General features: G+C 33.8%; 1 protein-coding gene across 1 annotated transcript in view; it reads left to right on the top strand.

Moving 5' to 3' along the window:
* Positions 1-3,429: 3,429 nt before the first annotated feature.
* Positions 3,430-17,830, top strand: part of LOC127835565 (serine/threonine-protein kinase 24-like) — a 63,826-nt gene continuing 49,425 nt past the window's right edge. Inside the window, exons 1-2 of the mRNA XM_052362000.1 lie at positions 3,430-3,920; positions 5,235-5,303. Coding sequence (XP_052217960.1) covers positions 3,900-3,920; positions 5,235-5,303 — 90 coding nt within the window. The 5' untranslated portion in view covers positions 3,430-3,899. The remainder of the gene's footprint in view (positions 3,921-5,234; positions 5,304-17,830) is intronic.

The following is a 17,830-nucleotide window of genomic DNA, read 5'->3' as shown; positions in this document are numbered from 1 at the left end:
CCGAAATGTCGAAGTTCATAAACCATGCAAATTATTTCGAGATAAAAGATATTCGAGTAACCCGATTTATAAGACGTACACTTCTGACTCGTTATAACTAGATACAGGTGAAAAACGATGCTGAAAGCTCTCCAGTAGGAGATTCCAACATTACTTTCAATCTTCATGTAGCTGTCTTAAAGTTTGTAAATGCATTCATGCGTTTCAATTAAGAAAAACCTTGTATCTCAAATTTGAGAAGCGAATGAACTTATGTGGTCGAAGTTTCCATTACTTCGATATATCAAAATACGAACGAAAATCTTGAAACTGTTTTTGTGATCAAAATATATGATAGTTCTATCGAATATGGTCAATGAGTAACGTCCATATCTCATCATGGCAAATTTCATTGCCTCAGCCGATGGCTTGAGCATAATTTTATTTTCGCAGCCGATGGCATGACCATGTAATAAGTAGCCACGGCCGTTGTCTTAATTAAGCCGTTTTTTCAAACCCCACTCGAATTTAAACGTTGATAAAAATGTTGCGTGTTTATATGGGATGCTGTTATTTGGAATAACCGAAGACAAATGATTAAATATTTCAATAAAATGTTGTTCATATTTATCTTTGGTCTAAATCCTGTGTAATTAGAGTTTGACAGAGAGAGTGGTGAATTTTGTCTGATTGTTGACCACATTCTAACGGATTTCTTTAAAAGTAAGCAGCTATGAAGGTAGGGATTACGTTCACAAAGTCCTTCTTACTTAGGCTCTCAAAGAACACACGCAAACCTGTTCAATTCAATAGGTAAATATAAAGAATAGGGAAATACTTACACTTCGCTTTAAACCGACATGTATAGAGTACCGCAGCCGATGGATGAATCACAGACGTTGCGTTAGTCGATTGAACGGTGTGCGTACAGGCTATTCAGTGACGACGCTTTCCGCCTTAACTGGTTTACCGCTAAGAAGAGACTTCCTTTAAACGAAAAATACTATAAAAGTGGGAAGTGTCATCCCTGATTAGCCTTTGCAAACTCCACATGCATTAAGCCCCGTTTTCCCAGAGCGAGACTCATGTACAACACATGTCAACAGTATAGAGAATAGTGTTTTCATGCTATGCAAACAAATTATTATTATTAATAGAATTTCTATGAAATACTAGAGTTTTTAAACTTCAACAATTGACTTGCAGAAAAATTTTAAACCAATTTTTTAAAAGTAAATAATATCAAATGGAATAGTTGAAAGAGAGTAAAGTTACAACTAATGTTAATTAAATTAATCCTCAATTCCAATATTTATGAATACATTATTCACATTCAAATTATAAAAGTTAAATTCCCAATTAATTGAAATGCTTGAGATTTGAATTCTTTGTTCGCTTTTTTATGTATGTGCATTAGCGCAACGTCTATTAATTTAAATTAGCCATGTGACTCCAGGGGATGACCAATTTGAACAAATTAGGTAGAGGACCGCTTTATAATGTAACATACCAAAAAGGTCATGTGGTCCTTGTGGTTTGATACATGAAAATTCGTTAAGAATTTAAATGATTTTGCAAAATAAATCTATTAACGAAATCGAAACCGCGAGTGTCCAGTTTTGATCCCCGGTTGCATGATGAGTTGATGAATGTTTTTTTCCAGACGACAGTAACATGGTGTTCTATTTACGTTACCACGATCTGTCATGCTCCGATCTCTTGAGCATCTCGGATGATGTATGTCACGTATGCTCCCAAACACCGCCGGGATGTTCGCCTATCCGATGTCAGAGTATGATGGAATTGAGTCTGAAACAAATGAACACGGTAATCGTTTACGTCTAACTCGATGTTCGTGTGTCCGTCCGTCCCACTTTTCGCTAACGCGGCGAGATGTCAGACATTAATGCTCAAAATTTGATTAAACTTCATATTTGGCATTCCTTTCAGTTTGGGATGAACATTCGCATCCTTGTCCGGTGGTTCCGGTCCCATAATTTTTCACTGAGTATTTCCCTTTGATTATTTTTTCAATCGTCAGTTTAAAAGTTCGCGCGAGATCTCATTAACGAAGGATCCCATTTGTATCAAACTATGGACGTGCGTATCGTTGTTAGATCGTTCCGGTGCGCTGGATTTTCATGAAGGTGTGTCCATTTCTGCGCGAGATTTCAGAATCTAATGATCCGAATTTGACGATGCATTATTCCTGTAAAGAGAGTGGACATGAGCTACGTTGTCATGTCGTTCTGGTTTAATGATCTTTAAGGAGTTTTATTTTATGCTTTCCAGTGGTTTATAGAAAAATATCAGTGAATTAAAACTGATAATTTCACTGTTTCAAACATTGAAAATTATCAGTGAAAATTATCGATAATTTTCACTGTTTACTGTGAAATGACGTTATTTTTTGACGAAATGACGTCAATATCCCAGCGAAATTCTTTAGTAAACTCTTTAACAATGTATATAAACTGTGAAAAAGGGCATACAATAAAAAGAAAATGTGTTGGATTCGGTGGATTATCGTTTTTAATTTACTCGTGATCATAGAAAAAATATTTTTTCACTCGAGGCTGCGCCACTCGTGAAAATATTATTTTCTATGATCACTCGTGAATTAAAATCGATAATCCACCGAATCCAACAAATATCCTCTATATTATCCGTTTGCTCATTATTAAGTCATGTGTTAAATGATTTTTTTTTGTTTCCGCGCGAGATCAAACATATGAGTTATCAAATTTGATGCAACATTGTATGTACTTTCCTTTTAGTGTATATGGTCCACAGGTGGTTAGCGTGTGGCTATGATATTAATTAGTGAAAACATCATTTTGAATGATAAATAATCATATTATAACGAAAAATTAACTTTGAAAAAAAAAAATTCACTATCACATATATATATATATATATATATATATATATATATATATATATATATATATATATATATATATATATATATATATATATATATATATATATATATATATATATAAGCGTATATATACGCTAACCACCTGTGGTATGGTCAGGTCGTTCCGCAACGTTGATTTTTTATGGAGTTATTGACCATTGAACAAAGACGTATTTATTGGTCTTTGCTTTGAATAATAATAATTCCTGTCCGGGTTTGATCTCGGGCCTTATGATTCTTTATGATTGGAATGTTATTACATGAGGAACGCAACAACCCATGTCGTTCTCATCCAGTGTGTTTTACTACAAGATCTCTACTAATGGTCCAGAAAAATAAAAATCTCTAGAATTTTTATATTATTATAAATAAATAAATTAATTAATTAAAACATAAATAAATAAATGTTATGAAGCTCATAGCAGGTCAAAAACCTCAAACGGAAACCAATGGTAACTCATTTTACACTAGTCTGCATACGAGTTGTCTCTCTTGCAATGTCGACACTACAACATGTCAACTTCGAAAAGTTCAAAGGTCAAATACCTGAAAGTTATTCATCCGCTTTTCCAATAGCTTATACCACATTTAATTAAAGAGAATTATTCCGTGAAATAATGTGGTTTAACAACAAATTAGAATTCTTTTTCACGCAGCGAGTATAAATCATTAAAACATTTCGAAAACATATCGCACTAATTTTAAAGTTGTCGATCCAAAACGAGGGCACACCCTTGAATCAAGATGGTGGATACTGTGGATATTATTTTCATCTGTCCAACACTACAACTACAAGATAAACAATGACTTGGTTTTCAGAGAAAACAATTAGGGACCGAATTTAAAGTGGAGATTTTATGAAAACCAGACCAACAGAACGTGGAATAGTGTATTGGTTTGGTTGATGTTAAGTTCTATATTCATTTGACAGGTGCGAGACGGGTAAACAGAAAACAGACACTTACACGATACAAATATTATCGATAGCTGACCGAAAATGGCAGGAATAAGAGACCAGGTAATTTATTGAAAAACACGTGTTTGATGTGAAGCGTCATTATTTGCACACTCTAACAGCACCGAGATGAATCGTAACGTGAAATACAGGAAGTAATTTCCCCACCCACATTTGTGAAATAACTTGGAAATCATATTATCATTAGTTGTGTGTATATAACTAAGAGTTTGACTCTGGCAGCACTTGAACTAGTGTGTATCATTTTAAAAATGCAAATTCTCAACTGAAATAACTACATCAAAATACAATCAAATGCATAACTTCTTGGTTGTTAGAAAACAACATCATCATCATCAATGATCATCATCATCCGGTGTAAGGGTTGAAATCCATATTGGAATGTCGGAAACCCTGTGTAAAACTATTCCTTTATACTATTCCAGGATCAATAGCCTTATAGGTCCAATAACCAAAAAAACTGAATAATTGATTGAATCCTTTACATTTTCATTCAATCTTGCGCAACAAACATTCAACTAATCCCTGTAGCCATTTCTGTGAATGCTATTATCAACTGTGAGAAGTATTTTAAAGAAATACAGCGATTACTGCATTGTAGCTTTGGTTTACATGTCATATTGGGTACTTATGGACTCTATGCTTTTTAAGTCAAAACATATAAGGCCTGCTATGGGTCCATTATTTATTTGTAATGAATGGATCGATAATGCACACTTTCTCTGTATCGTTTACAGTTATTTCCATTTCAAATATTGTTTTCAAATCAGCTGTGATATTAGCTGGAAAATCATGGTTATCAAACTGGGGACTTATTTGTACAAGCTAATGTAATCAAAAATGAGTAAAATTAATTTTGCACATTTGAAGCAAAAACAAGGTTATATGCATAAGCGATGTTCAGGATTTCCAGCTGTCGATTGCCATTATGGTAGAGGGCGACATTTCCTCATACATGTATGGTGAATTTTTTAAAGTCCACATTTTTTTCTGCGTAATATTACTTTAAAACATGGTTGGCAACTTAAGCATTAATACTGCATTATTATGTGCTGTAATTTCGGGCCGCACGAAAATGTCACTCTGTGTCCTTGAAGTGAATGAAATGGAAAGAAGAAATGCTAAACTTTATTCACTTGCAATTTCATTTTGAGAAAATTTGTATTTACAATAACAGAAAGATGCATATGGTTACCATACCAGGTATTTTCCTTCCGTCATAGGCCCTTGACCAGTATATAATCATTATCAATCAGGATAGAATTTAGAAGTTGCAGAATATATTTTGGCCCTTTTCTTAATGCATGCGAAAAACATCATGCATGATTAAAAATATGTTTGTTTAAATGTATAAAGGGTAAAGAAGAAGAGGTTCAGTATAGACAATTGAATCCAGTCAGGTTGGAAAGCCTTAATCTGGGTTTGGTGAGTAACGCATGGCCTTACCTTCAATCTCCAACTGGCATCCAATATGCTGTGCTAGCATTTCACTGTATCAAATCCGAATGGCTGTCAATGATCTTCAGTGCAAGACTGGAGGCATTCTTGTTCCTTGTTTATCTGCAGTTGAATTGAGGCCTGTTAGTTGTTGTGGATGGAGAAATAAAGAATATATATGTTTGTTTTCTTTTCTAAAGCCAAGGATTTGTCTTGAATGTATCTGGATAAATACAAAGAATTCAGCTCACTTGCTCATAACTTGCTCATGTTTTGCTTTTTTTATAGCCATTTGTCAGTCGTGAGTAAGTTGTCAACATTTACATTGTGAACACTCAAGAGGCTATATGTACTTTCCCAATCTTTATGAAACTTGCACAAAACATTTTTATGATATCTCAACTGAGTCCTAAAATCCATTTATTGAAAACATGGGCGCCGGGGTTGGACAATTTTCCTTGTATTGCTTTAGTGAAACATTGTGAACACTCCCTTTTTTCCAGTGTCATGAAACTACTCAGAACAATGGTTTTCCTGATATTTGGCTGTTCTTGTAACCAGGGCTCTCGCTAGGGGGCGACGTGAGCGACTAAGTCGCTTTCTTACGCCAAACGTCGCCTAAAATTTAAGAAATTGTTGATAAAATGCGACTTCCAGTCTCCCTCTTATCGGAATTTGTTTACATCCAGTTTTCTCGATGACAAGGTCTAACTCAATTTTCCAATACACACTGTCGCAGCTCGGAGCGTGTCGCAATTGAGCGACAGTTAATTTGAGGTAAACCCCGCCCCGATTCTCCCAACCTCCGAACTAATCTTATCGGCGATCGATATTGGTCAAATCAGCATTCAAGTCACATGGTAGCTGGCCAATCAACATTGAGTTCGCTCACACATAATATTGGGTCATTCATGCGCAGACACTGTATGCTTGGAAATACACAGTTGATATTGTCATCTGCCAACACTATAGCGGCCGATGGCAAACGTTGTATTTAAAGATTAACAAATAAAAAGGAGCCTAACAATAATTTTTTTTTTCGAAGTTTATCACTTTACATTTCTACCGACAATCAATCTGAATTAGCAAAAGGTTGATAATTAAATAATTAGATCTATGTCGATGATGTTACACCTTTCTGCAGATTATCGTTTGAAATTAAAAGGTGATAATTAAGTTGTTTTTTTACCCACAAACTATGCTATTGTAAAGCAATTTGTCAATTAAATTGTATATTCATTACGTATTTGCTAGGTTTCAGATTTTCATTTTTTGCTGTCAAACAATATGCACAATTTGTGTCATGTGCCTAATGCGTACAATTTTTCGGACTGTCTTTTTCGATACATTATTTTTCGTCGATTATAATTTAATTTCAAAGTTCTTTAAAGAAGAAATAGAATGAAGAATACAGATGGGGTGATGCGGACGCTGTGCTTATCATATTTCGAATTGTATTCACATGAACTTGCAATTGGAACGACTATAAAAAATAACAAATAATTATTAAGAAAGCATATGCTAAATGTCATATATCAAACATAAATATTTATCTGGTCTGACAGATTTATTAAGCTTATGTTATCTACTGCTTCATAAACATATTATCTTCGAAATACTTTAGTCTGTATAATATGATATTTACATCAAAATGGATTGAATATAGAGCTAGTAAAAGTTTAGTTATTTATCTGTCGTGTCTATTAATACTTGGTTAATTAGAACTGCTGGAAAAATTAAGATACACAAAAGAAATATAATTATGTGTACTACAGTGGTATACTTCAATAATGTGATACACATATATGTGTGTTGTAACGCCCTACATGCAAACCCTTGTGTCCGAGTCTCTCCACTTCTCCCTAGAGTCTCCTCACTTCTCCCTAAATCAGTGTTCAGGAAGAAGTCACTTCTCCCTTAAATTTGAGCCCAGCGTGAGCCCTAGGTAACATTTCAAAAGCTGCTTAGAATACTTAATTTCAATTGTGTCTCAAAGCTTTGATGCATGTATCAATGCTATCTATGAACATTTTCTATGTACCCATGTCAACTGACCTCATTTCAACCAAAACATTGACCTACTTTTGGATAAAATATAAATCAGATTCAGAAGGTCCACATTCTTGTTTAACCCAAGATAAAAATGCTTTCTACAAACTTTTTTATTCTATGCATTGATGATTTCTTTATAACTATCAACACATCCACATTACCTTAACTCATTTTGACTTTGACATTGACCTTCTTTTGAACTAATTCAGCAGGTTAATTTTCTTGGTTAAGCCAAAGTGACCATTCAGATAACATCAATAATCTTTGCTAAATCCTTGCTGTTAACAGCTTTGATACTTCCAGCACATTCACATCACCTTACATCATTTTGACTTGGAAATTAACCTTATTTTGAACTAAGACATTTTAAATGGGGATATGAATGCTGATTGACAAGGCTTCCACCGGGGCCACCTGAGTACCGTATTTTGAACCCAGCATCTTGTTCTTGCCTGTGGACTGCAGCTTCGATATACTTTAATTTACTTGAATCGTCCTGTTCATGTTTTGAATGTGTTACGCAAGAATATACACTTACACTTTTTTTGGAGTTGTCTGTATTTCTAATAACAAGTGAGGCTTTCGTGAGCACTGGTTTCCGCTAAATTCTTGCATAGTTATTATGGGTATTCTATATTCCTGAAATCTGAACATTTCTCTCCATCACTTTTGCACGATGCTCTGTTAAGTGCCTTCCAATGTCAGTAAATAGCATGATACAGTCATGTACATCTTTAACAATGCTTATAACTCTGGCGTGTCTTTTGACTATGTGAACACCTTGGCACTGAAAGCCGGTGCCATTATAGAAAACTTCTTATACTTGTAGAGATGTGTGTGTTATTCACAATGTATAGTTGAATTAAACTCTAGTTTATCCAAGTTTTAAAGGACCAATGATAACATGTTTTTGTGTAAATCATACCTTTACTCTCACATTCTTTATGAATACATGTTATTCAAATATGTTGGTACAGCTGTGCATTTTTTTTATTGGAAATGAATATGTATTCTAATGTTGTACATGTTAATCATGATGTCATAAGCATGTGCATTTAATAATTGTAAAATACATTTTTATGCAATCAGGGGGAGGGGATAATACATGTATATTCACTTTTTTCCGTCCGTCTCCATGTCCATTCTACTTTTTATGCCCCCGGATCGAAAGATTGGGGGTATATTGTTTTTGGCCTGTCTGTCTGTCATTGTGTCAGTCAGTCATTGTATGTGTGTGTCACAAAACTTTAACCTTGGTTAAAGTTTTGCGATTAACTTTTGAAGTATTGAACATAGCAACTTGAAATTTGGCATGCATGTGTATCTCATGGAGCTGCACATTTTGAGTGGTGAAAGGTCAAGGTCAAGGCCATCCTTCAAGTTCAAAGGTAATTTTTTTAATCAAAGCTGCACATTGCATAGGGGGCATTGTGTTTCTGACAAACACATCTCTTGTTTGTATATGTTGTTACATATAAAGTATTGGTGCTAGAGGGATGAAATGTTGCATATATATTAACCTGAATGAAAACATGCTCATCTACATATTTTGGTTCAGATATTTTCGACACAAACATAGTTTAATGTGGCCCTTTTTTAGCAAAAAATGATTTTCATGCCCCCGGATCGAATGATCGTAGGTATATTGTTTTTGGCCTGTTTGTCATTGTATGTGTGTGTGTTTGTGTGTGTGTCCCAAAACTTTTTAACCAAAACTTTAACATTGGTCATATCTTGTGCAAGAGCAACTTGATATTTGGCATGCACGTGCATCTCAGGGAGCTGCACATTTTGAGTGGTAAAAGGTCAAAGTCAAGGTCATCCTCCAAGGTCAAAGGTCATATATATGGCTTCAAAGCAGCGCATTAGGGGGCATTGTGTTTCGGACAAACACATCTCTTGTTTTATCTTAAATCCCTTTTAACTAAAAATGTATTGGTACTAGATTGCTGAAACATGTCAACCAGCATAGACAAAAACTGAATGTTGTGTCCTTAGGACACATTCCTAGTTTGATATGTTCTTATTGCTATTTGTGTCTCAAAAGTCTAAAATGATGTTGAATCTGATTCATGTTGACAAAAAATGATGCAATCATAGTTGATTCCAAGTATTATGACATACCTACAAAAATGGACTGATATCAATACCTACTGATCTGATATAAAATATTATATCAGGCACTTTTGTATCAGGTTGATATCAGCTTAGCAGTACAATACTCTTTTCATTACTTAAGAGCTATAAATAGGACAATCAAAGTATTTGTAGAGGGCCAGTGGGTACACCAGCTATGGAAATTCAGGCCCAGGGGTATCTAGATTTAATATACTGGTAGAAATTCACGTGGTTAATCAATGGCCCTATGGAAAGGCTTGCAGTTACTGATAGAAATCTCAAGAGACTCACAATTTCTTTTAAACATGTATTAAAATGTTTATAATTTGTGTAGAACTGCGTGTTAATAGTTTTAATTTCAAGTGCTGCAGCAATTTTATTGATAGAGGGCTTTGATGGGGTGTTTGATCATTGATAACTATCATGAATTGATTGTAAGTACATGTATTGCTATCATTTACTACACCCGCTTGGCAAACTTGCTCAACTGCTAAGTAGAATTTCTTAATATTATAAATTTGATTAGTAGAATTAGGCCTTCATGTTAAGTTTTAAAAACATTACTCTTGTTAAAGTTTTGATACTCAACATTTGTTATTCAAATCTGAAAAAATAAAATAAATCAAATTACTAAACATTGAGTTTTGGATGAATTTCATTGTTTGTGCAGAATTGAAGCGTCTTAAATTAACAAAAGGGAAAGAAATTATGTCTCAAATGCTTTTAAATTCAGCTCAGCCCAGTCAAGAATGCAACGAAAAGAACGATCTTTTGTGACATGACACAATTTATTGTCAAGGTGGATCTCTGACGGATCTGTTATCAGGACTTCTCATTTCTTTTTGGGTTATTATGAACTCCACCCAGTTATAGGCTTGTACAGGTGTATAAACCCCCTGCTGATCATCATCAAGGAAGTACTTCATGATATTACGAAGTTTACTTTAAAGTAACATAACACTGCATATAATTAAGAAGTTACAGGATTTCTCAAAAAAGGCATTTCAAAATAAATTGACAATTTAAATAATACATTGGCTAAAAAAATTTTTTTAATATAGTAAGTATAGTTTGTTTGTAATGGTCTGTCTCTCTGTCTCATAATTGGTATAGTGGTCTGTCTCTCTGTCTCATAATCGGTATAGTGGTTACTTCTGAGAAAAGAAAGACGCCTATTGATTTTAAGGTCAAAGGTCAGGAAATTTAGCACTATATTTTTTATAACCCTTTGGCTAATGCTCATTTAAATTAGTATAATAGTGAAATGGGAGAAAAAGAAGACACGTAATAATTTTGAGGTCACCAGGTCAAATGTCAACACTGCAGGAGCTTGTATCAAGAAATTTATTTCTTCATGATATTGAGAGCAGGGCTTTTTTTCCTTCTTTGGGACCCGCCGAAAAACGGCCCTTTCCCCTCGGATTTTTAGCTCGACTATTAAATGTGAAATATATATAGTGGAGCTATCCTACTCACCCCGGCGTTTCCGTTCCGTTCCGTTAGCGTGCAAATGTTAAAGTTTTCGCACTACCCCAATTATTTTCATTGTCCCTTGACATATTGCTTTCATATTTTGCATACTTGTTTACCAACATGACCCCAACCTATAAACAAGAGCAGACAACTCTATCAAGCATTTTGTCATAATTATGGCCCCTTTTCCACTTAGAATATGCAGCAAATGTTAAAGTTTTCGTACTACCCCATTTATTTTCATTGTCCCTTGACATATTGCTTTCATATTTTGCATACTTGTTTACCAACATCACCCCAACCTATAAACAAGAGCAGACAACTCTATCAAGCATTTTGTCATAATTATTGCCCCTTTTATACTAAGAATATTCATATTATTGATAAATTTTTGTTGAAGTTTGTGTACTACCCCAAATATTTCCTATATCCTTTGACATATTGCTTTTATATGTTGGATACTTGTTTACTAACATGACCCTAACCTATAAACAAGAGCAGACCACTGTATCAAGCATTTTGACATAATTATGGCCCCTTCTACACTTAGATAATTGAACATTTTGCTTAAATTGCCATAACTTCTTTATTTATATCACATTTTATTATTACTTTGACAAAACAACGCTTACCTGAAACCACAATGAATTCCACCCAAACAATACCCCACGCCCCTACCCAGAATCCCTCCCCCCCCAACCTCCCCCCCCCAATTTTTTTTTCAACATCATCTAATAAATTACCACACCCCACATTATTCCCCCCTCTCAACCCCCCTACCCCCCCCCCTCCCCCCCCAATTTTTTTTCCTTTTTTTAGTTTTGAAAGATCGTCTAATAAATGACCACACCCCACATTATACCCCCTCAAATAAATTTTTTTTTTTTTCCTTTTTTTATTTTTGAAAGATCGTCTTATAAATTATTGAATATGAACAATTTCCCCATGATGGCTTACGGTATACTGTCAAGCACTCGAATAGTCGAGCGTGCTGTCCTCTGACAGCTCTTGTTTTTCCCCTCAGCAGGTAAATTTTGCCCCAGACTTCATTCCCCCCCATTTTTTTTTTTTTTTAACTTCAAATACATAAGTTAACCTGATCCAGTGTAGAAAATATAACATATTGCATAATTAAATTATCTGTTGCCTTGAATTTGTTTTAAAAACAGCAAAATATGTTACATTGATTATTTTAGACTTTCCTTATTTTCCCCAAAATCCAGCGTTTCGTGTGATTTTTTTTCCCTAAAATCCAGCATTTCGCGCGATTATTTTTTCCCTCAAAAAAAGCCAGGCTTTTTCCCCAAAATAAGATAAAAAGCCCTGATTTAGAGAATGCTTTGACCTCCCATCATCTACATTTTGTACAATGTGACTTTCATGCTAGTTACTTACAAGGAAATAATGATGCATATTGATTTTGAGAAAACAGGTCAAGGTCACAAGAACACTTTGACCTTTGCTAATTCAAATTGGTGTAGTTGTAACTTCGGTTGAAAATAAGATGCCTTTTAAAATTAAGGTCATCAGGGCAAAGTATGATATTGGTTTCTGCAAAATATGTAAGAAATTCTTAGCAACCTATACATTAGTATGCTGGGTAGTCTTAAAAAAGGATAATCAGCTAAAGATCGTCAAATTAAGAGATCTAAAGTCACAGGCATGCTTTGCTGCATTTCGGGGACATACATGTTTTACAAATATTTTTTGTTTAGATTTGCCATTGTGACATTTAAAAAGATTTTTTTTAAAGATAGGAAGTAGAAAAAACTTGTCCAGCAAACATCTTTATAAACTTTTGATGTAGTCATACACATGATGAATATGATACACATGATTTACTTTTGCTTCACTTCTATTAGGGCAAGTGAAATCTTAGTCCACAAACATAATATAAATATAAAAATATACGGAAATTTCTTCAAAAGGACATCTTATTTTGTCAAATAAAAAAAATCATTTAAATTGGACCAATTATAATGATTTTGTGATGATTTTGTGATGTTCCTACATGTATATGCGCAATAGCATGTGAATCCCCCGGACTTGTAACTTGTGTCTCATTACAATCATACAGTGAAGTATACATTCTCTAAACACCTAGAGCTATTCTATTTAAATGTTTTGTTAACTTACTGAATAGTGTTCAGTGGACTAAACCTAATTTCTCTCCTAAGAACTGATATCAAATCACCATAAATTGAATTATTTTTGTTGGACAGGGACTTTTGATTGGCATAAAGTCACATTAAAGGAGCATAAAATCACGTTTGACTAACTCATGTCTAGAAGTAATCCCTCTACGAATGTTAGAACATGCTATGGTATTGTCCATGTGAATTCATAAGCTCTAGTTATTCTTGGCATAGCTGATGTATGAGAGCGTGCTCTGAACATGTGATTGCCTAAGAATTATTCATATAAATACAGATCATTAGATGTCTGGTGCATTTCTTCATATTTTATACTGGTACATTATTATGTTAAACATTGACAAAACTGTCTTGAAGCTTCATTAAATATTGGAGTATTTAATCCATTGTGGGGTAAGGGAACATAATTTGAAATTAAAGTTATATTTTTTATTATTCTTTGGCAAAAGACTTAAAACTTATTTTAAAGGCTGTAAAAAAGTCTGTTAATTTTATAATCATAAATGTCATGTTTTGCGTATCTAAACTAACTGTACATATCTTTAAACATAAATTACATGTGTATTTCTTTCGTTTGAAGTTTAACGCATAATTACATGTTTGCCTTGAATCAAGGAGTATAATGTATGATGTGTATTCCTATATTTGTTGTTCAATGGTTTACATTCACGTGGAAAGAATAAAGCATATTCTGTACATTGTAATTTCAAAGTGGTGTTTTATTGTATTGTATATGACAATGACAAGCACTAATTTAGTAATATATTGATCTCGGGTTTCTTTAATTACCATACCATAATTGGAAAAAGTCATTTACTTCCTGTTAATTTATTGCTTATAATTACTGAAGTGAATCAGTACTTTAATTGTTTCAGTAAGTACAATTGCTCTTTACTTACATATTATTGGACAATTTATGTATTGCAAGACTACGCATGTTACTTCTTTTTTTGTGCCAATTGAGTTGTAGCAGATTTTGCGAGAAATTAAATTGCCTAATTTATTGACTGAATTGATTCTTGTATATTATTGTGAATTGAAATATAATAGGTATAGGTTCTACCTGCACAACAATAATGAACTCATATAGTGTATTGTTTTGCAATAAATGCTTATCAGCATTCACCTTGGAGTTCCAATACGACATACAAAAGAATATATTGCCATAAAATCATTAAAGGCTTTATATAATCTTTGCGTACTGTTAAATGAGGTTACACTATAACATAAAATGGGGTTACACTATATAAAATAACATACATGTATGAATTAACATAATAAATGTGGGATTGGGACCAAAGATTAAATATACATGTGCTGTCCTACATATTTCCTTTGGGACACCAGTGAAATAACAAAACACACAAGCAAAATACTTTGCGGCATTGCCCATGTAGTAAAGTGCACCCACCCCACCTTCTGCTTCTTTTTTGTGCTGCTCGACACATCAATTATTTTTTGGAAATCGTCAATGTCAAAGTAGATGTAATTTGATTTAAATGAATGCTTTGATATAATAATTTGCCCTACCCAGCTATTCTAAAATACTTTGCAGCAACCAGTAACCAAGCTTTCCCACATTGATCACCATAATTCTCGATCCCTCATAATTTATGTCATATACATGTACATGTAGATAGTATATAACAATGGTATCTATGTATCAAAGCAGTTCAATAAATTATTTGGATGCTTCATCCTTATGTCACAGTTGAGTAAAAATGACAACAGAATGAAGATGTATGTGAGCAATGTTTTCACAGTATCTAAATCCTTTTGTTTACATACATCTTTCATGCATTGAGGAAATTCTACACAATATCTTTCTAAAATTGCGGTGTTGTTGAAAATTTGAACACTATGGGGTATTTTTACTGCCGGTTGAACTGTTATAAATGCGGATACATCTTAAGTAAATATTTGCAATCTTCATATTTTAGGGCGTTGGTATTTTTGAGCAGTCAGTACACTACACTGGTTTTCCTTTAGTCATCTTGTCATTGTATTCATCTTGTCATTGTATTCATGTTGCACTGCATTGCAATAATCATTATTTGTTATGTGTTTGTATGGTGCTGGAGGTAATATTTAGCAGTAGAACAGTACAGAGCTGAATATTATTGACATGGTAGCAGAAATATTTAATGTCTGTAGGGTCAGAAATCTGAATTACCTGTACTGAGCAGTTAAATATTGAAATTAAACACACATATTTAGCTTAATGAAGAATTAATTTTGATACCATGGACTTTTTTCAAAGCATAGACTACAATGAGCAGTTAACTTGTGCAGTAGAATTAGGCCTGAGAAGGTTTATTCATAATTATCCCCAGGCTTTTTTGGGGTTGTTTTGGCACAATATATACTCCATATATCTTGTTTCAGAATTAATGAAAAAGATATTATCATTGTGTTTAAACAAATTCTGTCATACCTAATTAAAATGAATAATTATACTTTAACTACATTTTGCTAAAGATTTGTCAGATTTTTTTCCTTAAATTTTGGCTGTAACCAGTTTTTATCCCCCGCCATAGGCGGAGGGATATCGTTTTGGCGTTTTCCGTCCGTCCGTCTTTGCGTCCTTCCGTCCGTCCGGCACTTTTGTATCCGGAGCCATATCTTGGAAGTGCTTTGGCGGATTTAATTGAAACTTAGTATGAGTATATATATTGATAAGAGGATGATGCACACCAAATGGCACTGTACACCATCTGTTAATAACGGATTTATGGTCCTTTGTATCATGAAAAAATGCTTTTTTGAGTGTCAAATACAACACTTTTTTGTCCAGAATATATTAGCGGGGGATATCAATTCAATGAATTTGCTTGTTTTTTTTTCTCAGAATTATTGTATTTTCAATTTTGAGGCATTTGTTACCAAAAAATCAACAACACTAATTGTCCATTTTAAGTCAAGATGCTACAAATTTTCCCAATCTAAATTAGGGACCCGGTCCCATTCCCAAAATGGTAAAAAAACACTGTGATATGGTAAGATTTATAATATTTTGAAAGGAATACTGCATTACAGCAAGATCATGCATTCTATGATACCTGACCACCACTCTAGCCAAATATGCACAATAAATTCAATACTGTTTCAAAATACTTTGAAAACAAAAGTTGATAAAAAATCTGGCCCTATTTGCCAAAACAAAGCAGGTATTGTATATAATGTTTGCGGACATAGTGTTTGCGCATATTTTATTGACATGTTATTAGGATATTTTATGGGGACAGCTTATCTTTTGATTGGTTTTCTGATAAAAACTAAACTTAAGAGGGGGATTTTTGTCCAAAGGCACTTGAAATCGTTCACCTTATCAAGGCATGTGATATATTTCAAGCCACTCATTTGAGTTGAATATTCTTTTACATGGATTCCTTGTTATAACAAAAATTGTACGTGTAACTTTGGATACCGGAGCGTAAAACTTTTGTATAGACTTAAATTGCCTAATTTTGCCTAACATTTGAAATACCGTAAATCTACAAATATAATACATGTACGCACTTTTTTACCTGCCGATTTTTTCTTGAAGTAGGGGGTGCGTATAATATATGAGTTTAGAGCAGAACAAAAATTTTCCTGTGCACATTTTCAACTTAATCGTTGTTATTCACTTCGCGGCAGCCATTTTGAATTACACCATTACATCAAAGGGGTGCAACAGGGCTCTCGCTGTCGTTCGCCATTTGAGCCATTTGCGAAAATATTGAGAATTTGGCTTAATAAAAATCTTATTTGCGAAAATGCGAAAATCTAGAAAAATTTAATTGAAAACATCCGCCATTTATATCGGACTGGTTTTCTATATTTGTCTCTATGTTTTAATGAAAGCAATTCAAACAGTAAACGAAACCCATTCTGTACCCGATTATGAGACATCGCTTGACCTTATTTTTATTGAAGTGCGCATGGTAGCTGGCCAATCAACATTGAGCTCGCTTACACATGAAATGATGTTGTCGAATGAAACGTGGGAACGGGAGGAGCTATCAGATAATATTGGGTCATTCATGCGCAGACACTGTATACTTTGAATACACAGTTAATATCGTCGTCTGCCTTCAAAATAGCGACTGGACGCTAAGTCGTATAAAGAGATAAGCAAATGAAAAAAAAACCTGACAATACCCGTAAATAAATATTTCTTAGTTGACCACTATTTATCTTTCTACCGCATATTGACCATATCGGAAGTAAAGAGTGGTAATTAAATAATTAGTTTTATGAAGCTAATAGAGTCTATTACACCTTTCTGCCTATTGCCGAATTAAATTGAAAGGTGATAATTGATTTGTTTTTTACTCCTAAACTAGCCTTAATGACAGCAGCGTATTTCAATTAAAAAAATCATGAAAAACACGAGCGGTTTAATTGTATTTTAAGTTTAATTAAAGTATCGAGTTTGTAACACTTCGGAAAAGTAATTCATCTAGACAACTATAAAAACGGAAGTAACCATTTTGTCTTCTTATTACTTTATTATTGTTATAATTATTATCGTCCTGAATATTGTCGAATTGAATTAAATGTGAAAACAAAAGACAGCGTCTCTGCTTCTTTCTTTTGCAATTATGACTGCTTGACCCGGATGTCAGTAAGGGGCCCGTGTGTTATCGGTAACAATCAATGGTAATATAAACAATTGACAGAGATATTTATTATGCAACTGTCATGACAACAACACTATAACACATCCCGATCAAT

Source organism: Dreissena polymorpha, chromosome 6 (assembly GCF_020536995.1).
Source record: "Dreissena polymorpha isolate Duluth1 chromosome 6, UMN_Dpol_1.0, whole genome shotgun sequence".
NCBI classification, from domain to species: domain Eukaryota; kingdom Metazoa; phylum Mollusca; class Bivalvia; order Myida; family Dreissenidae; genus Dreissena; species Dreissena polymorpha.
Note: the sequence above shows the minus strand (reverse complement) of the source record. Positions and strands in the feature narration are given on the sequence as shown.